Below are 26,029 nucleotides of genomic sequence, written 5' to 3'. Positions count from 1 at the left end.
CACCATCTACCCTTATGTTGCTAAGGAAACAGCCTCAGAGAAGTTGAGGGCTCTGCTCAGCATCACACAGCAAAGTCATACTCCATCTGTTAAGTGAACCTTACAGGTTTCAACCTCCAGGACCCAATCTTCATGGTATTCAGTTTCACAAGCAGCAAAAATACCAGCTCATGTCAGTAAGACTGACACACACAATCCTACAGAGCTTAGAAGTCTTAAAACGTTAAGTTTGCCCTTCCTATAAGCAGGTGGGATGTGGCAACATTACACTTTCACAAAGACCCTAAGCTCAAGCCAGCATCTCGAGGGGCACCTAAAGAAAGTGGATTTTACCTTAACAACTTCTATCCCTCTAAGGAGGTCGTCTGCCCTGATATTTTTACCAACACACTTTCCCAAGCTTCAGGCTGTCCTGTCAGACCCTTTTCTACTCTCACAAAGAGACCTGTGACATCACTTGCCCCTTAAACAGTCTGTTCCCCTCTCAGGATTGCCACCCATTGGTAAAAGTGAGGAGCTGCATTAGGTTGGGGGTGGCACCAGGGGATGGCATTCAGATTCCACCTGGCACATTACTTCTGGTTTCCTGCCTGTGTTGAGAAGACTCCTGAAAGTGTGACCAGGCTACATGGGAGTGCTGTGAGTGACTGGTGCTGCTACCATAGGTCCAATATTAAGAGTAATTGCCAAGTGCAATGTACTTGCTATCACTAGGCAAGATAACCGCCACATAAACACTTTAAGATGCTGTTCTGAACAATCAGTGAGGTGAATAGAGAGCCTACTAATTTCGAACAAATTTTTACCACATGCACGCCAGACAGAGCACTAATCTCTAGGATGTATAAAAAAAAAAAACTAAAAAATCTTAACACCAAAAAAACAAATAACCCAATCAATAAATGGGCCAAAGAACTGAACAGACACTTCTCAAAAGATATACAATCAATCAACAAATATATGAAAAAATATTCAACATCTCTAGCAATTACAGAAATACAAATCAACACTATTCCAAGATTTCATCTCACTCCAGTCAGAATGACAGCTATGAAGAATACAAACAACAGTAAGTGTTGGTGAGGATGTGGGGAAAAAGGTATACTCATACATTGCTGGGGGGACTGCAAATTGGTGCAGACAATATGGAAAGCAGTATGGAGAATCTTTGGGAAACTGGGAACGGAACCATCATTTGACTCAGCTATCCCACTCCTTGGTGTATACCCAAAAGACTTAAAAACAGCATAACAGGGACACAGCCACATCAATGTTTATTATCGTACAATTCACAATAGCTAAATTGTGGAACCAACCCAGATGCCTTCAGTAGATGAATGGATAAAGAAAATGTGGTATATTACACAATGAAATATTACTCAGCATTAAAAGAGAATAAAAATCATGGCACATTTGCAGATAAAATGGATGGAGTTGGAGAATATAATGCTAAGTGAAATTAGCCAATCCCAAAAAACCCAATGCCAAATGATTTCTCTGATTTAAGGATGCTGATTCATAATATGCTGTGTGGGCGGGGAGAATGGGAGGATTAAATGAACTCTAGATAGGATAAAGGGGAAAGGGGGAGGGAGTGAAATGGAGGAGGTATAAGGGTAAGAAAGACGGTAGAATGTGATGGTCACCGTTACCCTAAGTACATGTAAGAAGACACAAAGGTTGTGACTATTTTGTGTACAGCCAGAGATATGGAAAATTGTGCTCTCTATATGTAATATGAATAATGCATTCTGTTGTCAGAATTTTGCAAATTTTAAAAAATTTTAAAAAGATGCTGTTCCTTTGATGCAGAATCATCATCCCTATCAAAACCTTAATTCTGCCCCCATCTGCCTTGCAGGTTCAACAATGCAGGAGCTTCTCAGGCAATGTTTTAAATACAATAATGATGGGAAAGCAACCACTAAAAAGTCCACTGTTCTTTGAAAGACTGACCAACAAGGAATACTAAACCTACTGAGTAAGAGTAGCTGGGTTTCAACCCAGTGTTGGCGTTAAGTGCTACATGATCTTGGACAAGTCACCTTACTTCTCAGTCTCTGTCTCCTAGTTTCGTTGCGTTTTACCACACTGGACACTAAATGAGGATTCTCAAGGCTGCAAAGGGAAGTTTATTACTGTCTCACTGATTCTGGGCAGTGTTGTCCCATCTCCCAGCAGAGGAAGTTGAGGCTAAAAGTAGAGGGACTTGCTCTAAATCCTACAGCAAATAAGTGGCAATTGGAGGTATTATGCCTGGTCCTACGATTAGATCCATGGTCTTCCCTAACCCATCTCCTGCCTCCGTGGTGAAATTAGCCAATCCCAAAAAATTGGTGGCGGGGGTGGAAGGGTAGGGTTGGGGTGGTGGGTGTTTGCGGACAGGTTCCTCACAGCACCAAGGGCTTTGGGAGCAAGGCTGCCTCTGGAGGAAGCCCTCCCAAGAGATCATCAGTCCTTTAGCAGTTCTGCTGGAATACAGCCACACTCAAGCTCAGCTTTGCAGTGTGCATTAACTTGGAGAATCATCTTCCTAAGAGTTAATTACTCAGAGATACCCCCAACAGCTTTTCAAATACATATCCTTAAAAAGGGCTAGTGAGGGGCTGGGGTTGTGGCTCAGCAGTAGAGCACTCGCCTCACACATGCGAGACCCTGGGTTCAATCCTCAGCACCACATACAAAAATAAATAAATGAAAAAAAAAAGGGCTAGTGAATGAGGCACCTGGAGTAATCAAATTTACAGAGACAGAAAGCAGAATGGTGCTTGCCAGGGTGTGGTGTGGGGAATGGAGAGTGTTTAATGTATACAGTTTCACTTTGGGGTGGTGACAGCTGTACCACAAGAGAAAATACTTAATGCCACTGAACTGTACACTTAAAATGGTTGAAATGGTAAATCTTGTTATGTATATTTTGCCATACTATTTAAAAATCAGACTAATGAGCAGTTCACTAATGAGCAGCTCCTCCAGCCACCCTGCATTGGCTGCAGTCAGACAGATACCTCCTGACTACCACACCCTTGTGAGGGGCAACAGTCACATCAAGAAGCATGGGAAGCTCATTTTACAATGAGCCCCAACAGTTATCAAATTACTTTGGTTTTTCTCACTGCAAATCCCTAAGTCACAAAATAAAATATTTAAAACCACTTTAAGCATTTTTTTTTTCCAGTATCGAGGATTAAACCCAGAGGCACTCTACTACTAAGCTTTATTTATTTATTTATTTATTTTTGAGACATGGTCCCACTAAGTTGCTTAGGTTCTTACTAAGTTGCTGAGGCTGGCTTTGAACTTGCCATCCTCCTGCCTCAACCTCCTGAGTTGTTGGGATTACAGGTGTGTGCCACCATACCTGGCAGAAATTTTTTTATTTCTAATTTGAGTTAAATGTACTTGTGAGCAGGGGCTGATTTATAATCTGCCTACATTCTCTTTCATGAAATTTAGGAAATAAAAATAAAAATAATTCAAATAAAAAATAGAGATTGGAGCTAGGCATGGTGGCACAAGCCTGTAAACCCAGTGGCTCAGGAGGCTGAGGCAGGAGGATTGCAAGTTCAAGGCCAGCCACAGCTACTTAGCAAGACCCTGTCTCAAAATAAAAAATAGAAAAAAAGGACTGGGGATGTTGCTCTGTGTAAAGCGCACCTGGGTTAAATTCCCAGTTACCTCCCTTTAAAAAAAAAAAAAAAAAAGATTGGAGGTGGAGGTGTTTAAGGGTAGTAATATATGTTAGTATCCTGGAACCTTGGAAAGGAGCAGGATAAGAGACTGTGTGAAAATAAAAACCAAAAATCTTTAAAAACAAAAAGTAAAAAAATGTACCATAAATTTATGATTTTATATAATATAGGGGAAAAAAAGGTTATTTTAATCCCATTGCCCTAACACAGTGACTCTTTTTTTTTTTAAATTTTATTTATTTTTTAGGTGTAGATGGACATAACACAATGCCTTTATTTTCATGTGGTGCTGAGGATCGAACCCCTGGTTTAAGAGCCACAATTCCAGCCCACACAGTGACTCTTAAACTGACTTTTAAACTAAAGCCAAGATTGCCATTTTTGTATGGCAATCTTGCTAAAATTAAATAGAAACTTCTGCTATGACCTTCTTAAACAGCGATTAAGGGAGAACAGAACAGTGAATCAGGACTTCAAATCTTGACTAAGCTGGGTATCTCTGGGCAAGTCACTTTACTTCTGTTCCATTACCTATGAATTAATAACTGTGACCTGCATTCTTCAGCAACAAGAGAAACCACAGTACTCCATGCCCTGGGGCTCCCCCAGAATGGGCAAAGCTGTTCTCCTCAGACCTAACTGGGCTTACCAACCCATCCAGATGTAACAGCACCTCTTGGGTTCTAGCAATACACCAGCCACTCCCACCTCAGGGTCCACACCTGCTGTTTCCAGTCCTCTCTGAACTGCCTCCTTCTACTCTCTAGTCACTTTTCCCAGATGCCCTCCCAATCTCTTTGACTAGGTCCTTCTCCGCTTTTATTTGTTTCCTTCAGGGGTCTTACTGCCATTAGATGGTATTTTGTTTTTTGTTAACTCCTTGGACAGGGACTCCAAGCTGGATGGAAATCAATCTTATTCTCTATTCTCCCTGGCTCCCGGAACAGCACCTGGTATTCTAGGTATACAAATGGCTGATTGTTTGAAAGAGAAGTGGAGGTGGGGTGGGGCAGGAGAGAAGATGATTCTAAGGAACCTCGATCCTCTCTCCTTGACTGTTCTCAAGGACTGTTCCCAAGCACTGTCATGCAAACTCCTTTTGACGAAGTGCTGGGACAGCAGGAGTGGTGGTAGCCCTGCCTCTACTGGTGCTGTCAGGCAAGCTCTGCTCCCCCAGTCACCCTGGATTGGCAGCAGGAAGACAGACACCTCCTGACTACCACGCCCTTGTGCAGGGCAACAGCCACATCAAGAAGTGTGGGAAGCTTGGAAAGACAAGAAAGTTCCAGGAGAGTCTGGAACTATTCACAGCACACTCAATCACAAGCTTCTGTTCTCTCCCAGCAGGAAACTGCCCACATGAGTGATGACCCTCCAGAGACAAACCCCAGCTCTCGGTGCCCAGCAGACTCTGGCCTTGGACGATCCTCTCAGCTGATCTTGCTTATCTTGACTCCTGGACAGCCTGCCCCTTGTCTCCCCTTAAAAATTCTGTCTACTTGAGCCTGCTCAGCTTGGATATCCTGAAGGTCATCTCATCCCTGCCTTGACTCCCTCCATATTCCCATCACAGTCCTATCCTCTAAACAGCCCATCTAGTCCACCTACATCTTTCCAGGCACGGGATGCAGGCAGGCTTTAGCTACTTTTAAGTCTTCTCTCCCCACGGATGTCAGTAATAGCAGCAGCTGACCCTTAATGCCTCCTCCCTACCAGGTACACCTTTCTTCCTGCTAAGACTATAGTCAGGATATCACCACTTCTGTTTGCAAGTGAGGAAACTGAGAGGTTAGCACCTAGTCCAGTCTCACAGCTCTAATGGCAGCCTGGGGTCTGAACCCCAGCATTCTGATCCTGAACTATGCTCTAACTACAGGTCTGTATGACTTCTGGGGTGTGGGCTTCTCACTGTGCCTAGCTCAGCCACATCCATGTAGGCTTAATAAATGCTATTTTGCATTCCAAGGAAGCAACATGGCCAGTGTGAATTATCAATACAAGCCATTCAATAAAAGGCTTCCAAATCACCCACTATGAGCTTAGTGGGTGCTCTCAGGGAGTAAACATCAGCTCTGTGCTTGTTAGTATTAGGGACCTTGTAATTGTGCAAAGAAGAGAAAAATAAAAATCTTATTTGTTAAAGCAACCAAATAGATACCATATCTGTTCAGGGAAGTCTTGAGAATTTCCTTAGATAAAGCACAAAGAATAGGATCTTAAGACCCCCTGCTAGTTAGATAACAGCTAATCTTTGAAATACACAGGCTGACCAAACAAATTGGTGAGTTTCAATACACCAGCTTCCTGGAACCAACTGAGGAGCAGAGCTGGAAGAAATCCCTGGCCAAGAAATGACTGGGGACTCTAAGGGATAGAGCCCAGGAGATCCTACCTGAGGCCACCACCAATTCCAAAACAGAGAAAGGTGAGAAGCCACAGTGCGTGCTCCCCCATCCCTGTCCTCTCTAAGTCCCGGAGACTGAAACCAGGACCAGGGTAGAAAGGTTTTCGGGACAGCTAGGTCCTGAGAAGAAACACTGGCCACAGTGACGGAGAGTTGAGGTCTTCACAGTAGAGAGGTGCACTCACTCTTACCTTCAGGGACAGTGAACTGTTCTGTGGAAGCTGGGATTCTTTCCCTGGTCAACACAGGCCAGGCTTGGCTCAGTCCTCACAGCCAAATGGGAGTTTAAAAGGCAGCAGCTCTCCACCTGGGGGGCCCAGGGGTGGGACCACACCCGGGTGAGGCTGACTTCACTGAGGAACTGGCCCACTCCCAGGCTGCCCGGCCAGGACGCCACCGCCTGTCTGTAGCCTGGCGCCTCTCCGTGAGGGGCCCCACCCAGCCCCGCCAGGCTTCCCGAACCAGGGCAGGAGTGGGTAGGGATGAGGTCTGCTCCACTCCTAGTGAGGCCTGCTTGGCCTTGGTTCCCTAACCCTTCCCCAGCCTGGACTGGGTCTGAAGCTGCTGCTTCCTGCTTTGCTGTTTTCTTTCACTTTGGTTTTTGACTCCAAAGTGAAACTAAAGGCTGAGAGAACGTGGAAAAGATGGTGAGCACTAAGGACTGGGAGAGTTGAACACCTGGCTTCTAATCCCAACAAGAGGGCAGGCCTCAGTTTTCACACTGACAAAATGGGAGGGCAGAACAAAGCTAGGGACTTTAAACATCAGACTTTCCCTTCCTCAGTCCTAACACCACTGGGGGATAAACAGGAGCTGCAGAGATGAGCCATGGGTGGCCCAAAGCACACTGTTAGCCTGTGAGAGGAGGCAAACTCTGGCAGCAGTGTAGACATCCTATTGGTCTCCTGGATTACCTCTCCCCTATCTGCCATATGAGCTCCTTCATCCTGTGCTGACACTCAAAGGTTCGGGCAAACTGGGTGGAGCAAATTCAGAAGGCAGAACAAATTCAGGGGACCATGTGTTGGCACAGTGAGAGGGGACACCTGCTATGGGCTGCCCTTGAATTCCCAGCCTCAGGGCTGATCAGGCCATCTGCAGCCCACTTGGGACCGGTCCAAACTTCAAACTGACCCTAGAGTATCTACATGGTACACCTAGCTAGGACCACTGCATGGAAATCTGTTTTAGGATATTCCCCACTGGCTGCTTTATCAAATATTTGTAAGAGCCCAGAGACAAGAAAATGGCAAGTACAGCCTCCCAAACATTCAGCTGAGGGAAACTGAGACTCAGAGGAAGGCAGGGGCAGTGGCCAAGCCAGCATGGGGATTCGGGAGCTTGGTAAATATTTAAGTGTCTCACCTGCCTAGCTGTTGCCAAGCAAGTACAACACATACATGAGAGGCTCATGAAAGACTACTAGTGGGAGGGAGGAGGGTCTGTCCCTGGAGCCTCCTGACCTGTGCCCCAACCTAAATTTCAAACTTAAAAAATAAACTACCTGATGAAAAAATTAGTGTCTTTCCCACCTAGATGCCTGTATAGTCACTATCAACAGTTTTGATATTTCCAAATATCAAAACAGGTCCCAAGGTACCCATAACAGAGTCCCCTCACTCCCTATCTTGGTTCCACTCCTGCTTCTGCTCCAATCTATTTCTGTCTTTTGTTGCTTACTTCCTTCCCCGGGCACCTTACTAGGGAGAGTAATCTCCTTGGATATGGGCTGCTGAGCAACACTGGCAAACTCCTTTCTTTCTCCAGCCTTGCTCCCCCTGTAAAACTGTGGGCTGGATTAGGATAGTAGTTTCTTTTCTTTTTTTTTTTTTTTTTTTTAAAGAGAGAGTGAGAGAAGGAGGGAGAGAGAGAGAGAATTTTAATATTTATTTTTTAGTTATCGGCGGACACAACATCTTTGTTTGTATGTGGTACTGAGGATCGAATTCGGGCCGCACGCATGCCAGGTGAGCGTGCTACCACTTGAGCCACATCCCCAGCCCAAGGATAGTGGTTTCTTTATTATTATTATTTTTTTTTTTAAAGAGAGAGGGAGAGAGAGAGAGAGAGAGAATTTTAATATTTATTTTTTAGTTATGGGCAGACACAACATCTTTGTTTGTATGTGGTGCTGAGGATCGAACCCGGGCCGCACACATGCCAGGCGAGCGCGCTACCACTTGAGCCACATCCCCAGCAGGATAGTGGTTTCTTAACCAAGGAAATGAATTTGAATCTGGTGGAGTGCTTTTAAATATATATACATTTTCAATGTGGTACATATACACAATGCAATACTACTCAGTCTTACAGAATGAAATTATGGCATTTGTAGGTAAGTGAATGGAGCTGGAGAATATCATGCTAAGTGGAATAAGCCACCCTCCCCCCCCCAAAAAAAAAAAAAAAACCCAAAGGCCGAATGTTTTCTCTTATGTTAAGTGTATGCTGATGCATAATGGGTGGGGGTGAGAGTGGGGGTGGGGAAGAATGAAGGAACTTTGGATTGTGAAGCGGGGAGGCGGGGAGTGAGGGGAGGCGAGGGGGTATGGGGATGGGAAGGACAATGGAATGAGATGGACATTATTACCATATATACGAGTATAATTACACTACCGGGTGACTCTGCACCATGTACAGCCAGAGGAATAAGAAGTTGTGCTCCATTTACGTACAATGTGTCAAAATGCATTCTATTATCATGTATAACTAATTAAAACAAATTTAAAAAATAAAAATTAAAAATATGCATATGCATTTTCAGAATGGAAAAGGCAGCAATTCGAAAATTTTGGAAAAAATTTTAAATGCACAGACTCTCAGAAATAGCAATCTCACTTGCAGGAATGGCTTTTGCAGCTACACATGCATATAGACATGTAGGGAAGGTGCTCACTGCAACACTGTTTATAGCAGCAAGGCTGGGGACAACCTAAAGGTCCCAGAGAAAAGGAACCAACAAGTAAGCAGTAGTCTACTATCAACGAAAAGCACATGCTTATGAAAAAGGTCATGGACCTGGGTGTGCCCACAGAGGAATAAGCTGCAATGGAGACATATGTTGGTGGGAAAGGCAAGATACAGAGCAGCAGGTAGAGGAGATGCTGTCAGTTGGGTAATAAAAAGGGATTCTATTGACATAGCTGCCCAATGTATGCAAAAAATTTCTGGAAAGAAATATCAAATCTGGTGACAGTGACTATACAGGCATCTGGGTGGGATGGACACTAATTTTTTTCATCAGGTAGATTATTTTTAAAGTTTGAAATTTATGTTGGGGAACAGGTCAGTGGTAGAGGACTTACCCAGCCTGTGCAAGGTCCTGGAATTCAATCCCCAGCACCAATAACAAATAGTTTGAATTTTCAAAATATATATATATATATATATTTATTTGCAATAAAAATCTGACTCCTACATACAAAAAAGAACTCTAGAAAAATGTACCCAGAAATACCTCCCTCTAGATCTCTGGCATCAGACTTCTAGTGAGCAGGACTCAGGCACCCAGATTTTTTTTTTTAATATTTTAAAAAATTGTTGATAGACGTTTATTTTATTTACTTATATGTGATGCTGAGACTCAAACCCAGTGCCTCACACATGCCAGGCAAGTGTGCTACTGCTGAGCCCCAGCCCCAAAGCATTTAGATTTTTTTTTTTTTTTTAAAGAGAGAGTGAGAGAGGAGAGAGAGTGAGAGAGAGGAGAGAGAGAGAATTTTTAATATTTATTTTCTAGTTCTCGGCGGACAGAACATTTCTGTTGGTATGTGGTGCTGAGGATCGAACCCGGGCCGCCTGCACGCCAGGCGAGCGTGCTACCGCTTGAGCCACATCCCCAGCCCCGTATTTAGATTTTTAAGTGTCCTCTGAGAGTATACTGGGCAGCCCAAACACTGTAGGGCTTGAGCAGGGGTGTCAAGGAAAATTCTAAAGGCAAACATGGCCTTGAGGACAGAAGGATTTGAAGGTGGCTTTTTTTTTTAAGAAAAAAAAAAAAGAGAGAGAGGGAAGGAAGGAGGGAGGGAGGGGGAGGGAGAGAGAATTTTTTTAATATTTACTTATTTTTTTTTAGTTTTCGGCGGACACAGCATCTTTCTTTGTATGTGGTGCTGAGGATCGAACCTGGGCCGCACACATGCCAGGCAAGCGCGCTACCGCTTGAGCCACATTCCCAGTCCTTGAAGGTGGCTTTGAATGCTGAACATGTACATTTGACATGAAAGGGGTCCTACCAGGAGGGACTGGGAAAATGAAGTCAGGCTGGTAGGAAAGGGGAAGGAATGTCTCTACTACAGGATCCTGGTTGGTCCCTTTCCTCCTAGGTTTCCTTCCATTCCTGAGAAGGGAGGGAGCTAAGCCAGAGTCCTTTCCAGACTCGCTATCTGAGGACCCACCTTTATTTCATCTCATTTAATATTAAAGGAGGCAGGGAAGGTCCCCAGCTCAGCACATGGCCATAGGGCTCCACATCTGTGCAGACCGTAATCAAATATTCTGAGGCTGCAGAAAAGTCAGGCAAGGATCTTAAGCAAAGGAGCCTTTGGGTGATGTCCCACAGGGAAAAGGAGCAGATGGCTTTCTGCTGAGATGCCCTTCATCACCTTCTTGTCAATAATTAAGTCGTTACTGAAAACCTCTTCTGTTACTTTTGAAATTCAGTTTTTAGAAATGTACTTCAGCTTACTTTGCCATCATACTCCAGGCTGAGGGTTCACAGTCTAAATCCACAAGCCCAAGCCAAAGGAGTGTGCAGGGGAAAGAGCCCAGGGTAGAGGTCAGGAACCCATGGGTGGAGCCTGGCCACAGCTCAATGTAGTTGCACTATGAGAGGTCAGATACCTCTTCAAGATTCCAAGATTACTCTGCTTGTTAGTGTATCCCCAGGGCTGGCTCAGGAGCACCATACACAGTAGCACTTGATAAATGTTGAATAAATGAGCAGCTCAGCTAGGGTAAGCCACTTTCTATGAATGAACCTCAGTTTCCTCTTTTAGAAAATGAAGATGACAAGAATAGTAATGACCTCCCAGGGTTATATAAGGATCTACTGAGATAATGTGGACAAAAGAGCTTTGCAGCTGGATGTGGTGGTGCATGATGTAAACTCAGCTACTCAGGAGGCTGAGGCAGGAGGATTGCAAGCTATAGGCCAGCCTCAGTGAGACCCTGTCTCCAAAAAAAAAAAAAGGGGGGGGGGCTAAGGATTAGGGATGTAGCTCAGTGGACAACACTTGTCAAGTTCAATCCCCAGAACCATCCATCCCCCCAAAAAAGTTATTTGTAAAACAAAATGGGCTAAAAAGAATGAGCAAATTTATGAGAAACCATCTTGCAAATGGTAATCAAATGAATTACCACAATTGAGAGAAGTGCAGATCACTCTAGTCTACTGTTCCAATGTCCAAATGATATTTTTTTAGGCTGTTTCTGTTCCAAAGGCAAATTATTCCTCTTCAAAACCTTTGTTAAGATTTTGATATGTGGGGCTGGGGCTGGGGCTCCAAGGTAGATCACTTGCTAGCACGTGTGAGGCCCTAGGTTCATCCTCAGCCCCACATAAAAATAAATAAAATAGAGGTATTATATCCAACTACAACTAAAAAAAATATTAAAAAAAATAAAATAAAAGGCCATTACCTACTTAAAAAAAAAAAAAAGATTTTGGTATGAGCCAGGTGGATCGTGAGTTCAAAGCCAGCCTCAAGAAAAGCGAGGTGCTAAGCAACTCAGTGAGATCCTGTCTCTAAATAAAATACAAAATAGGGCTGAAGATGTGGCTCAGTGGTCGAGTGCCCCTGGGTTCAATCCCTGGTATCCCCCGAAAAAAGAGAATTTGGTATGAAAACATGGTTACAGTTACAATTGTACTTTGCATACAGCTGGGCTCAAAGAGAACCTGCCAAAGCAGACTGGCATATGGATGCTAGGGGTGTTTCTGAAGACAAGGGAGGAAAGGAATGAGGGGGCCCTGGGGATAGGCCTACTATGTGGTTGCTTTGCCTCATGACCAAGTTCACGCTCAGGGGTGCATATGCTGCACAGAAAGAAGAGAATGGCTAGCTGGGAGAGCTTGACCAAACCATCGATTTCTTGGCTGTGCACTGTGACCAACCACTGCTGCTTTCCACAGTAGCTACTTGGTAAGTACCAGTCCTCTCTGTCTTCTGTCAATGCCTAGCTGTAGCCTGAGAAATCGGACCTGGGCTCCATCACCTGGTTCTTCCTTACGAAACACCTTGGGACAAGTCCCTTCCTGCCTCTATGGGTGACTGATTTCCCTGGCTGAGCTAGGGAACACCCTTTCTGTTGGGCACTAGGCAAGAATTCCACCAGGCCCAGTGGTGGACATGTCCACTACTGGACTAGACACACATGCAACACAGCTTTGGAGGCTTCACACACAGCCTGCGGTACAAGCCTGCTGGTATGAGGACCTCCAGCTCCTTTGATTTTTTTCACCTTGAAGAAATTTTAAGCTGGCACCCAACTCTAATCTTCAGGATCTTCAGAGAGTAGTTTTGTGGGCTTTAAGGGAGGTATTCATGTGCCCCTTATCCAACAGGCGAGAATGCTCAGAATCCCTAGGAACCTAACCCCAGAAGTTTCCTCTATAGGAAGCAGAGCTTAACTGTGGAAAGAACCAGGGTTGAAGACAGTCAGCCTTGGGTCAGAGCCACATTTTTCTTATCTGTAAAACAGGGAAGATAAGTCCACCTGCTTCTGGCTTGTTGTACAGATTTCACGAGAATGCCTTTAGAAGCCCTGGCATAGAGCCGGCACAGAGCAGGTGCACAAGAAATGTACTCAGACTACCATTTCCTGCCCCAAACCAGTAACACTCAACATCTTTCTCTCTGGCCCATCAGGCCCAGGGCTATCAGGGAGCACAAGATCCTCTAGTACTACTCCATCTGCCTCTTCCCACTCCAGTGGGCCCCACCAGAACCACGTCCTCCTGGATGCTTGCAAAGCCTCCTCCCTGTCGTCATTTTTATTCATTCCAATTCACCTATCCTGATTCATGTAATCAAAAGTCCTCCAGTTGCTCTACTCCTGTTCTAAAACCTTCCATGGCTCCCCAATGCCTCTGCTCTTCTGCTGATGTTCAACATTGCCTACAATCTCCTGGTTCCGCCTAGATTTTCCATCCAGTGCTGTGAGGCATCAGCAAAACTAGCACACTCTAGTTCTCCAAATCCAGGCTTACCTTCCAGCCCCTCCTCCCTCTGCCTCCAACAAACCATTCTCCAGAATGCCAGCTCCACCCTCTGTCTCTGCAAATCCAGCCCCCTCAAAGGGCTCTTGTTTCTTCTGGCTCACACTCACTTCTTCCTTCTCAGACAATGTCTTTCCTCAGCAGACGCTTAATTACAGACTGTCACACAGTCTCTCATAATTGTAGGCCTTGTCTCCAGTCAGACTATAGGTTCCCAGGGGCAGAAGCCTTGTCTGTTCTCCTTTCTCTCAGAAGCTGGCCCAGGCTGGAAGGGCAGGCTCCTGGTAAGAGAGTGCATCCCAAGCCCAGTTCTACTGCAGGCTGGGTTGAGCCTAGCTCCAGCCACTTGGGACCACTTCTCTTGTCCTGTGAGGAAACTTCACTGGCCAAAGCAGACTTGCGAGCTCCAGTTCCCCACCTTGTGATCCAAGTTAGCAATGCACAGGAGTCAAGGAGACCTGAGGGAGGCCGAGCAGTGGCTTTAGCCTGGCCCTGGCATGATCTTATTCTGTGATCCAAGCCATGTCCCTTGAGGGAGAATCCAATCCCTACCCAGGCCTGCTTTCTTACCGTGAAGCAAGAAACAATCATCTTTTAACTCTAGAATTCGAATTTTATTTGTCGTTAAGGCAGCTTTGGTTTCTGGAATGGGTGGGTGAGGAACACAGCTGATTCCAGCTCAGGCTGAGTGAGGAAAGGCAGCCCCAACCAGGACTTGATAACGCAGGAAGCCAAGAGGTAATCACACCACACACCTGAGCAGCCTCATTAAATTCCTGCTGATGAATGGACTTCACTCCTGCTCAAGTGTTCCATTCCATAACCCTCACTCTGGCCAGGTCTGACAGTGTCTGCTGCCAAGGCCAAGCCAGGGAAGGGAGACTTGCTTCTACCCAAAACAAAGATAAGGATAATGATAACTGCCATTTCTTGAGGCTCCTTATTACATGAATTCCCATCCTCACAGCAACCTGTGAGCTAGGTATTTCCATTCCTCCAATTGGACAGAGAAGAAAACTGAAGTACAGAAACCAATCAAGGTCACCCAGCAGGGACAAGTCAAGCTGTCATAAAAACCCAGGATACCCTCAGTGCCATTCTTCCCAGAGTGCAGCCAATAGGCTCTCAGCCTAGAATACTCTAGAGGGCTGTTATAAAAATTTGATACATGCCCCTAAACCTGCAAAATGAGAATCTCTGGAGATAGAGCTCAAGAACCTTAACTTCATAAAGACAAGGACTCTGAACTTTAAATAAGAGGAAACTGAGGCAGAGAAGTGAAGTAATCTGCTAAGGTGAAACTTTAAGTAAGCCAGGTAAGAGCCTAGGACTGAACTGACAGCTGGATCCCAGTGCCAGGTGAGACTTCCTGACAGTGTGGGACTCCAAGGGAAAAGAGGACAGAGGGGAGGATATCGCACAAATAAAGCTTGCTTTCCTGCTGCAAAACCTTCACTTTCACTCCTTGGGGAGTGAAGAAATTCATTCAGAACCCCACTGTAACCTTTCCCAAGAGCCCAGCAAGACACATTCTGGAACCCATCAGAGCTTCTGGGAGGAAAGCCTGTAGTGTGTGGTGTCTATAACCAATATATATCTGGCAGTGGCCCTCAGGGTGCATCTGGTTGCTACTCAGGATGAGAAAGCTAGGGGAGGTGGTGACTCAGTCCCCACCCAGCCTCAAGTTAGCCTCCTTTAAATCTGAGATGAGCTCAGAGACCAGGAAAATGTCTGGAACAGACGCCAGAGAAGGCGGCCTGAGGGACAGGCTACCAGGCAGGAGCAGTAAACTTGGAGGAAAGCTGTGGGCTGCAGAGAAAAACACACAAGCAGTATGGGCTCCAAGCCTACCCTGAGCCTAAGTGGGATCCAGAGTAGGTCCCTATCCCACGCAGAGCCCTCTATTCTCCATCCACTTGTGAAAGAGGGAGAATCCAATGGTTTCTGACTTCCTCCTGGGACTATTGCTGAGGAAAAGTAGTCAGGAAAGAGCCGGGCAGGTTACACAATGCCGTACACAGCCAGACAGATTAGAGGGTTATTCCTATTATTACTAGAAGAGTCAGAAAGTGCTTTCCCTGTTACCTGAGCCCCAACCACCAGGAGGAGAGAGGCTGGGCCTTTGTTTTATTCCCACAAAGAAGAAAGTAACCCAGATATTATTGGGAGGGGAGAGTTCACATTTATCACTTGCCTACTGGGTACCAGGTATGTTTATTTTATATATATATATATATATATATATATATATATATATATAAATTTCATTTGAGTCTCAGCACAATCTTGAGTATAAATGATTATCTGGAATCCAGATGAGGAAACTGAAGCTCAAAGAAAGTAACCTGTCCAAGTTTACAGAGGCAGTGAGTGGTGGAGACCGATTAAAACCAGGTGTCTGTGGCTCTAAACCTCATACTATTTCCTCTCTGGAAAAGCTGTGTAAGAGGCAGAGCATGCCTTGTATAGAGACTCAGCACAACTGCCACATCCTTCTTGAAGTCCTTCTGATCCCTTTGCCCAGACAGGACCTCTCCTCCGAAACCCTACAGCATGGCATCAGCATACACGTGGCATCATTCAGCACATTTTCCTTGCTCTGTGATCAAGCATACTTTAAAAATGTAAGATGAGGCACCATTGCAATGCCACCCAACATCTTCATTTTCAGCAGAAAAAACAGAATTCCAGAGTCACATAGCATTTTGGCTTCAGAGTCAGGATCAGAACCTTGGCACTCTGCCTGACAGAATTTTAGGGATTCCATAATTTCAGTCAGTCTTAGGACAAGCATTCCTATTCCCATATTATAGATTAGGAAGCCAACACCCAAGGGAAGGTACTGACTGAAACCTCTATGGGTCCTTGGCCCTTCTGGCCCTCATAGCCTCATCTCTAAGACTAGGGAGCTACAATAGCTGGTCTGATTCCCTGCTCTAAAGTTCTAGGACATCCTAGGGTCCCTGACAGCAAACTTCAGCCCTCTGTGGAGCCTTTCTTTGTGGGGCCTTTGTTCTCTCACTCTACAGTGGAAGAAGGAAAAGTAGCCATGGCTCCCAACCACAAAGTTTGTTTCCAAGTGCAACTGTCCCATTCTTAAACAATAATGAGATGGCACATGGACAATCCAACTGTCCCAAGCAAAGACATCTATCTGGACACACATCCTCCTATCTTTACAAACCAGTGAAAAGCAACCAGGAATTGAGGCATAAATAAGGGACAGACATTTCTCTGCTCTCAGAGAGCAGATGTATTTCTGAACAACCAGGTGGTAGTGGAGTGGTGAATAAAGAACCCTGGACTGTGGGGTCCTGGGCTAGATCTCTGTCCCACCTCTGGCAGATATTAGCTATGTACTCAGAGCAAGCTACTCCCCACCTCTGGGGCTCCATTTAAAGATAGGCTGACAGTTCACAAAGCATGTCAGATGTTTCATTTGTTTTTCATGGCAACCCTGTGAGTCTAGCACACACAATGATTCCCTTTTTAGAAATGGGGAAACTGAGGCTTGGAGAGGTCAAAGGTCTCACTCAAGGTCACACCTTCTGAAGCTGGCAGAACCAAGGCTCCAGAGGTCTTAGACAAACTCAGTACTCAGAGGTTGCCCAATTAGGAACAATTCCTCCCCCTATTCATCTTGAATCAAGTTTCAGCAAGACCAAGTCTCACAGATCCTTGTTCTTCTACCCATTCTGGTGGCCTGCAAAGTTCTGGCCACAAACCTGACGCCACAGCCCAGCTGCCTAGGAGGCCGCACCCCCCTGCAAAACTTCATTACTCAAGTTGGCAAGAACGCAGCCCCCACCCCCAGTCGATCTAAATAAACGCCCAAGTGATATCACATCCTGCTGGCTTCAAAATAGCCCAGGCCTGCCCACAAGCGATCAAAAGTGCCAGGCCATGCAGGGCCAAGCCCGGTGCGCCCTCCACACACACACTCAAGCAACTAAAGCAGAAGCCTCAGAGCAAGAAGGCCCCCTCTCCCTCCTTGCCAGACAGTCTGGCCCCTCCCTCTTTGACCCCTTTGCCGAAGGCCACAGAGCCTTCTTGCCACAGCGCCAGCCCCTGCCCCAGCGCCAACCCCAAGGAGCCTCAGCCGCGGCCAGCCTGCGGGACGACTCCGACTCTGGCCCGACACGGACTCCCCACCACTCACATTGCTTCAAGAGCTCCAGACACAAAGCCATGAGGGCCGGATGGGGGTCAGAGACCCAGAGACCCGGCAGAAACAGAAGAAGGGAGAGGGAGAGACAGGGAGCAGAGAAAAGGGGAGACAGGGGACCAGAAAGAAAGCAAGAGGGGCTAAGAGCCCCGGCTCAGAGGGGGGCCTTCAGCGCCAGAGACATAGCGTGGTGAGAACTCCGAGGCAGAAGTGGGGCGCAGGCAGAGCGAAGCAGGGGACCCCGGTCCAGAGAGAGAGGTGGGGGTGCTCAGAAGCCCGAGAGAACAAGGAGAAACAGCAACAGGGAACAAATCCAGGGAGGACAGGCTCTCAAGTCAGCGGGCTGGGAAGATATTGGGGGTCCCAAGGATAGCCCAAGGGATCTAGGAAGCCCTGCCGGATATGGGGGGCACCCAGAAGAGGGAAAGCTCCGGGGGAAATAGGGGCTCAGAGCAGGCAAGACCCCAGGGAATGGGAGTACAGATTGAAGGGAGCACCCCCGGAGGATGTGCGGGAAGCTCAGGGGAAGCCTTGGGGACAGTGGAAGTGTTCTAAAGGAGAGGCCCCGAAAGATCTGGGGGCGCCCAGGAAGGGAGGCTGGGGGATGAGAGGAGCGCTTTGAGGGGGACCCGAGATCCGGGAGCGAGGGAGGGGCCGGGTGCGAGCGCGAGGGCAGAGACAAAGAGACAGCGAGCCAGGGAGAGACAAAGCGGGCACAGCGGGGACACGGGCCGGGGGGTTGGCGGCCGGACAGAAGGACGGAAGCGCGTGGGGGGGCGGCGGACGGACGGGCGGACAGACGGACAGACGGGAGGAGGGCGGGGGCAGGGCAGGGCCGGGCGGGGGCGGCGCCCGTCTCCTCGCGGGGCCGCGGCTGCTCCGGGCGGCGCTGGGCGGGCCCCGGGCGTCCGGGCTGAGGAGGCGGCGGCGGCGACGTGGACCGGACAGACGGACGGAGTGACGGACGGACTGGCGGCAGCTACGGCCAGCAGCGGGCACTCACCCTCCTCCCTCACGCGGCCCGGCCCGAGGCTCCGGTTTTGTACGCCCGAGGGGCGGGGCCTCCGGGTTAAAGCCCCGCGCCGGCTCCGCCCCACCACGCCTCCCGCGTCAGCCGCGCGCGCGTCGCCCGGGACTCCCGGGCTGGCCGGGGGCGCGCGCCCCTTCTCGGCAGGTGGCCCAGCGCGCGCGCGCGCGGCGGGGCGGTGCGCAGGCGCGCAACTGGGCCCACGCCCAGGCCGGCCGGGCCTGGAAGGGAGCGCGCACCCACGTCGGCATGCGCATGCCCGAGCTGGGGGCTCCGCCCCTCGAATTGCCCAGCCAAACCGGTTCCATCTGGAACGCGATGCGTTGTTAGGGCTGGAGGTGGAGCGGGCGGAAAGGCACACTAGTTCGTCCTGGTGTGGCCGGGAATACCGAGGCTCACAGAAAACCGCCTAAGGTGGCGTTCTCGGCCCTCATACATAGTCAGATTAGCCCTCAAGTCCTATACTTTGTTTCCTAGGTGAATCTAGTTGCCCACTCCGCTCCACCGGTAGCTGTGCGCACTTGGGATCGTGGAGATGGGGTCCCCTGGGCTCCAATCTCGGCTCAACCACTTGAAGCCAATGTGACCTTGAACCATTCAACTTCCCTGCTCTTTCCTATCCTCCTCGTTTAAAAGAAAAAGGCAAAAATAACAGCTGTGTCTATTACTGCCCCCACATCAGCCAGTTCCTCGTGCCCTTAGCGTCCCTCTCCTCTTGCAGTCCAGGTCCTTTGCTTCCCTGCATACCTCAGGTCGCTCCTACAGTAGGTCTGCCCACTATCACAATTTCCCCCCTACGATGTGCTGAAAATGAGAGAAGAGTCATATTTTATGTACTCAGCACCCAGTATGCACTAAGAAGCGTCCGGGTCCAAGACTTGGTGGAGCCCAGTGAGGAAGTCTTATCTTTTGCTCTTGGGCTTTCTGTGGAGAAGTGCCCCTTTTCAACAGTAAGGAATTTTGGTGCCTCATCACTCATTCTGGGAAGGCCTCGTGGATTCACCTATTCCCCTCTGACCCTATGGACTCTCCCCAGGTTTTACTGTTCCTTGCCTGAACACCAGCCTCTCTAATTCATCCTGCCCAAGTTGCTACATGACCATATGTACTGATTTACCATGACCTTGGATCCGAGCCCCGCTCTATAGGACAAGGGAGAAAAGGCTTTGAAATCAGGCAGACTCAAGAGGAAACAGCTCCTTGACCTACTTGGTGAGTGACCACCTTGGTTGTATGTTGGGGTAACTGGGTTAAATCAGGAATGGCAGATATGGGTAGTTTCTGGCCACAGCAGACATCACTAATCAATGGTGGCACACTTATCTGCTTAACTAAATTAAATCTCAGTCCTGAGCTTTGAGGATCAGAAATGACACAAGAATTGAAGTCCGTTTGCAGTCTCTGGTCATGATGGTCTTTGAGGTTCCTTTTAGCCCTGGCACTCGAGGATCAGATGGGTTGAGCTGACAGGAGCCTGCAAGGTAATAACCCGAGACTGGGGAGGGCGGGCTGCAGGGTAGACTTAGGGGAGGAGGTTGACTGGAGGGGTTTTGTCAGCCTCCCTTCCAGTGTAATATCAATGTTGGGAGTCAGGGGCAGTGAGTCAGAGAAGAAACCATGAGAGTTCTGGGGATTGGGAGAAGGGACAAAGGGAGGGCAGATCATCCTGTGACTTGGTGACAGATAGGTACACAAACACAAACACAAATAGCCAATGTAAGGCCAGGGAGGGGGATGTATCTGCTCAGAGTGGCAGAGAAGAGCTGAAACTAGAACTCGGGGCCCCTGAGCAGGGAACAAGTGTTTCCTGGGCCTGGAAGCTATCCCAGCTCAGCTTCAAGACTCCTATGGCCAGGGAGTAACCCCAAGTGTGTGCACCTGTGTGTATGTGTGTTCACATATGTGCACAAGTGTACACATACACAGATGCAGAGGATGCTATTAGCAGGAGCCGGGGTGCCACTCAGCAGCCCTCCAACATCATGCTTGTCGGGCCCCTGGGTAATGTCTCAGCTTCCAGTGTGATTCAGAGGGAGTGGGAGAGACACAGAAAGGAGGGTGGGGAGGGCCAGAAACTGAGAGGGAAGGAAGGAAGAGAGGGTGGGGGCTGGAAAGAGAGGAGTTGGGGAGAGAAACAGGCCAAGGGAGAGACAGAAGGCAAAGATGGATGGGGAGGGGGAGGAGGTGGGGAGGGAAGATGGCAGAGTAAGGGGAGGGAGGCTTTTCTCTGTTCTTCCTCTCCGAGGCCTACAGAGAGGAGAGGAAGGATGGGGGTAGACTGTGGGTTACAGCGCCTGTGTTCCCTCCCAGGTGGTCCTCTGGCTGGGGAGAGGCACAGACAGCAGCTGAGCTGCTGCTTCTCCCTATTGTCCCAGCTGGAACTGCCCCGCCTGCCAGTCACCTGCCAGAGCTATTTCTGGAATGTGGAATCTGGGTCAGAAACAGGGAGGGAGGGGTGGCAGTGGCAGCCCTGGCAGCTGGGAAGCCGGCCAGCTCTGAGTGGGTGGGTGGGCGCTCACATTCTGCCAGGTTGTCACTGCCTCAATAACCAGTCCTCACCCACGTCTCTCCAACTGCCTGCGTCTGGTCTGTGCACGTATGTGCTCACATGAGAGAGACAAAGAACTTTCATTCCACTCAGCAGTGTGGGGCTCAGAATAACCCTGTGTGTGTGGGGGGTGGGCTAAGGGATGACTCCCTGGAGACCGTACTGAGGAAGGGGGCCTTCTGAGCAGGGAGATAGTGGCTGAGAGAGGGTGGACCTGTGTGTGTTGATTACCTGCGTGGAAGAAGGTGGTTATGGGTAGGACTGCCAGGTATAGTTGTATAAGTTTTATGCTGATTAAGGATGCCATGTATGGGTGGGGGGTTGCCATCCATAATAGAGACATAATCAAGTTATAGAATGATGATGACAAATTCCTGGCAGATGGAAGTAATGGATCTAATTATAACAGAAACTGTATATCATGACCCCTGTTCGGCAGATGGCAGTGAAGTGCCTGAAGAAAGAGCACCCTTTCTTTCCTCAGTACATAACTGCCACATGAGCCAGCTGCAGTTCCGGTCACAGACTTAAAAATGTGGTGGCTTTGGTTTACCCTGTGGGGTAGGTGAGTTCACTTGTTTGCATGAGGGGAAGAGAGGGTAGAGGAAGGAAGGGCAAGTTTGCAGTGGTCTGCAGTGGGTGCTGAGGGGAACCTGGGAGGGCAAATTTTTTGGTGGTTCCAGTGTACACCAAAGGCATGCTTTCCTCAAGGTTTGGAAGGGGGGCATGGGCCTTGGAGGAGACACATGTACAGGAGTGTGCATGCAGGTGTATGTTCATGTTGGGTATATATGTGTACATATAAGAATATCAGTATGCACATGTTTTTACATCTGTTTTCATACCACATACAGATTGAGGAGTACAAGACTTGATATAAGTCTATAAGTAGGTCCATATGGGCACATGTGTCTGGGTAGCCATGAGACATTGCTAAATGATACCTTCTTAACTACCTTAATTTGGGCTAAAGCCCCCAAATGGAGAATACTTGGAGCCCCACATTTCTAAATTTAGTGTCCACAGCTGTATTATACATATGGGATGTGCTGGGGTGCTGTGATTGATTGGATTATTGGCCTCAATTCTCAGCTCCTATTTGTAGTCACGTTGTTTGCTGTTACCACAGTTGCTTTCATTAAGAGTGGAATATATTTTACTGGACTTTGTTTTTGGACTCATGTAACTTACTTTGATCACCTGGATCAGAGAGAAACTTGAAATGTGCTTGCACAATAAGGTTGCCTTGAATATTTCTGCCATTACTATGGGAAGAACAAGCCCTGGCTAGGTCACTGATTCCAGAGCACCCTTTGGTCCCAAGATGTAGGACACATAGAGCAAAAACAGCTGACCTGCAAACTCATGAATGAGAACAAATGCTTATTATTGTGTGCCGTTGAAATCATGTGCTTGTTACACAGCATCACTGTGATAATAGTTGACTGATACAAATTGGTACCCAAAGTGAAGTGTGATAGCAATAAAAACCGAAACTATGTTGCATTAGCTCCAGGACCAAGTGGTGAGTAAACAGTGAGTGAAGTGTGATAAGGGGCTTGAAAAAAGATCCTCGGGATTATGTGTGGGTCCAAACTCTTGGTGACACTGTCATCTACAGTAATTTGAGGAGAACAGATAGATTTGGGAAAGATAGTTTCCAGGCAAAATGTTGAAAGCAAGAGCTGACTCCTTTTAGCTGCTTTTGATAAGCACAAGAAAGAGAGGAATTCACAAAAGAAATGGCCAATCTGTAGAGAGTATTTAAATAGAGAAGGCCCAGAACTTGCTGAGCTGGTAAATAAGTCTGTTAACTGCAGTTTCTCCAGCCAGTAAATCATTCTCAAATTAAGATACAGCCTGGGGACAAAGATCAAACTAAGGTTAAGATACTGGTTAAGATACATAATGGGAACCAAACCAAATTCAGGGTGTGGTTATAACACCTTTTATTAACACTCTCCAGGTACCACTAGTACCATCAGGTCAAAAGAGCACCCAGAAAGCTTAAGGGAATGGTCTCGAAGAAGTCTACTATACCTAAAGAAGGCATAATTAAGTCAAGAGGGCGTGGTCATGATTCAGACCTAATTGTGGCTGTGGCTTTGGCACATGGAGAACATAGAAAACCTATACTGTGGGCTGGGGTTGTGGCTCAGTGGTAGAGCACTTGCTTAGCACCTGTGAGGCACTGGGTTCCATCCTTAGCCAAAAAAAAAAAAAAAAAAAAAAGAATAAAATAAACACACACACACACACACACACACACATATATAATATGACTGAATTTACTTAAAAAAAAGAAAGAAAGAAAACACATAATATTTGAGATAGGTGCATGGATAACACTGATCAGCTTAGGTTAAAGGAACTGAGATCGCTCTAGATGTGAAAAAACATTTAGCTCTAGATTTCAGGTATGAAACAGGATATGGAAGGGGTTCAGCTGCCCCAAAGAGCATATTTTCCATTACAGGAGATATTCTAGGAATATACCCTATCCCACAGTATTTTCCTGACAATTTGTTGAGAATTACTTCTGACTTGCCATGAAGCAGTGAACAGGAGTATGAACTGTAGTTAGACTGTCCCTGTTTTACCAAAGTATGTTGTGCCTGCGGGAGGCTGGGCTATGAGTAGATGACTTGGTTTTTTAGATAATAGGTCAACTGATAAAGAGGAGCCACATCCAGACCTGACAGAGGTCATGAGGTCTTGATGCCATGATTGGATGAAACTTTGGGGGGTTTGTGGATAGTGTTTTCTATGTGGGAGGGTGTGAATAACTGTGGCCAAGAGAGTGGACTATAGCAGATTGGATTATTATTTTTATTTTGTATTTTTGGGTACTGGGGATTGAACTCAGGAGCACTTGACCACTGAGCCACATCTCCACCCCTAGTTTGTATTTTATTTAGAGACAGGGTCTCGCTGAGTTGCTTAGCACCTTGCTTTTGCTAGACTGGCTTTGAACTCACGATCTTCCCACCTCAGCCTCCCAAGTCACTGGGATTATAGGCTTGCACCACCATGCCTGGCCAGATTGAATTATTGACCCTGGTTCTTTACCCCTGTCTGTATCCACATCCTTTGCCATGTAAGTACAGTCTCACACAAGGCTGAGAGGGTACTTCATCCTTTGACTTTGAGCTCAGTCATACGACTTGCTTAGCCATTAGGATGTTAGCAGATGTTAGACAAGTCAGGGCCTTGAATATTCTTGTGCAGCTGGTTAGGCTTGCTTTCTTGCCTTCTGCTACCACTATAAGAACATGCCCTGGCTAGGCCACTGATCCCAGGAGAACTCTTTGGTCCCAGGAGGAGAATGGGAGATGTGGAACACAGCTATCCTAGCTGACAAACTTGCAAGCAAGAAGTTAATGTCATTGTGTTGTACTGAGTTTGTGATTGATTGTTATGCAGCATTATTGAGGCAAAAGCTGACCAATAGAGGGGCCTAAACAGTTACGGGACATGTAGCCTATCATGTACCTTCAGTCCATTCATGAGTAACTGGGGTTTGAGGGAATTGGTGAGTGAAGGCTTATTTTCAGGGAACTTCTGGGGATGCTGTTTGTCCTTTCAGGCTAACATTATGTTTAGAGAGCTTCTCAGGTATGTGAAAATGTGGGGAATGTGATTCTTTACCAGAGGCTCTCATGGGACTGCATCAGAGTGCCTGGGAGAGACTGACAGGGCTTCCTTGGATTTGGAGGCCATAGAACTATGGTCTCAGCTCTGGCTTGGAGACCCCCTAAAGAGGAGAGGCTGGCAGGGCTACCCCTGTTAGCAGGTCTAGAAGGAAGGCTATAGCAGACCAGTCCATACTTCAGTGTTCCACAGGGACAGGGCCCTTATCTTCACATGGTTAAGTGATCATGAAGGGAGAAAGTAGGACTGGAATTGTTGTCAGAGGATTCTGCCCCAGATGCCTGGCTAGCAGGCCAGGGTCCCTAGCAAAATGGCTGAATGGAACCGGGCATGGTGGCACACACCTGTAAACCCAGTGATTCAGGAGGCTGAGGCAGAATATTGCAAGTTCAAAGCCCACCTCAACAACTTAATGAGACCTTGAACAACTTAATAAGATCCTGTCTCAAAAAATAAAAAGGGCTGGGGGTGTGGCTCAGTGGTAAAGTGCCCCTGGGTCAAATCCTCAGTACCAATAAATAAATAAATAAAATAAAAAAGCTGAGTGGGGAGATGGGGACCAGAGAGAGAAGCTGAGGGAAAATAAGAAGGAGCGGAGTGAAGGGCATTGCCTGCGTCAGGAAAGAAGACCCAAGGAAGGCCCTTCAGGCCATGGGTCAGCACCTGTCATTCAGAGAGTCCCAGCGCCACACAACACCTGCCCCATCTGCCTTTCCTTCCTTCCCATCCCACCTGGAGAAACCAGAAGTAAGCACTGGTGAACAAGGCAGAGAGAAGACACTGACCACCATCCAGCTTTCCACTGGGGGCTTCCCAGCCCATGACTGGCCCTAGCCACAGGTAGCTGGCATTTGAGTTGGACGAAGCTGAAGTTGTAAAATTGGATCAGAAAGGACTCTTAATAACTGAAAAGGAGACTGATCCTAAAGTTCTTAAAGTGACCAGAAGAGCTCAGGGATTTGCTCCACATATCACCCAGGGACAGGGCAGGAAGACCCGGAAGGGTTTAAAGGGCAATAGTCAGGGCAAGTTGTTTCTTGCTGTGCCCCCTACAGAGATCAGCTCATTTAATCAGTAAATTGGTTACCTGTGTGTAGAATATCTGTGGGATTCAAGTTCATTAACCGACATCAAACACTGACTGAGCCCATGAAACGGCCATCTCTTCTACAACAATCCAGCCCCAGTTGCCCTGATTGTCAGGGAGCAAGTCTGACTAAGATCCAGTAACCAGGGCCACACTTGTCACACTCCTACCACAGAGTGTTTAGATAGAACCTCCTGGCTCCTACATGATAGGAGGGTGACAGTGAGCTTTAGCTA

General features: G+C 47.4%; 1 protein-coding gene across 4 annotated transcripts in view; it reads right to left on the bottom strand.

The window, feature by feature from the left end:
- Dlgap4 (DLG associated protein 4) overlaps positions 1 to 26,029 on the bottom strand; it is a 77,706-nt gene that overhangs the window by 38,424 nt on the left and 13,253 nt on the right. The window contains exon 1 of one of the 4 annotated variants that reach the window (XM_076851803.1): positions 17,475 to 18,477. The exons of the other annotated variants lie outside the window; for them this stretch is intronic. Coding sequence (XP_076707918.1) covers positions 17,475 to 17,505 — 31 coding nt within the window. The 5' untranslated portion in view covers positions 17,506 to 18,477. Of the gene's footprint in view, positions 1 to 17,474; positions 18,478 to 26,029 lie in introns of those variants that run through there. 4 annotated transcript variants of the gene reach the window in all.

Source organism: Callospermophilus lateralis, chromosome 3, assembly GCF_048772815.1.
Source record: "Callospermophilus lateralis isolate mCalLat2 chromosome 3, mCalLat2.hap1, whole genome shotgun sequence".
Lineage (NCBI taxonomy): Eukaryota > Metazoa > Chordata > Mammalia > Rodentia > Sciuridae > Callospermophilus > Callospermophilus lateralis.
The sequence above is the reverse complement of the archived record's forward strand: the minus strand, read 5'-3'. Positions and strand labels throughout refer to the sequence as shown.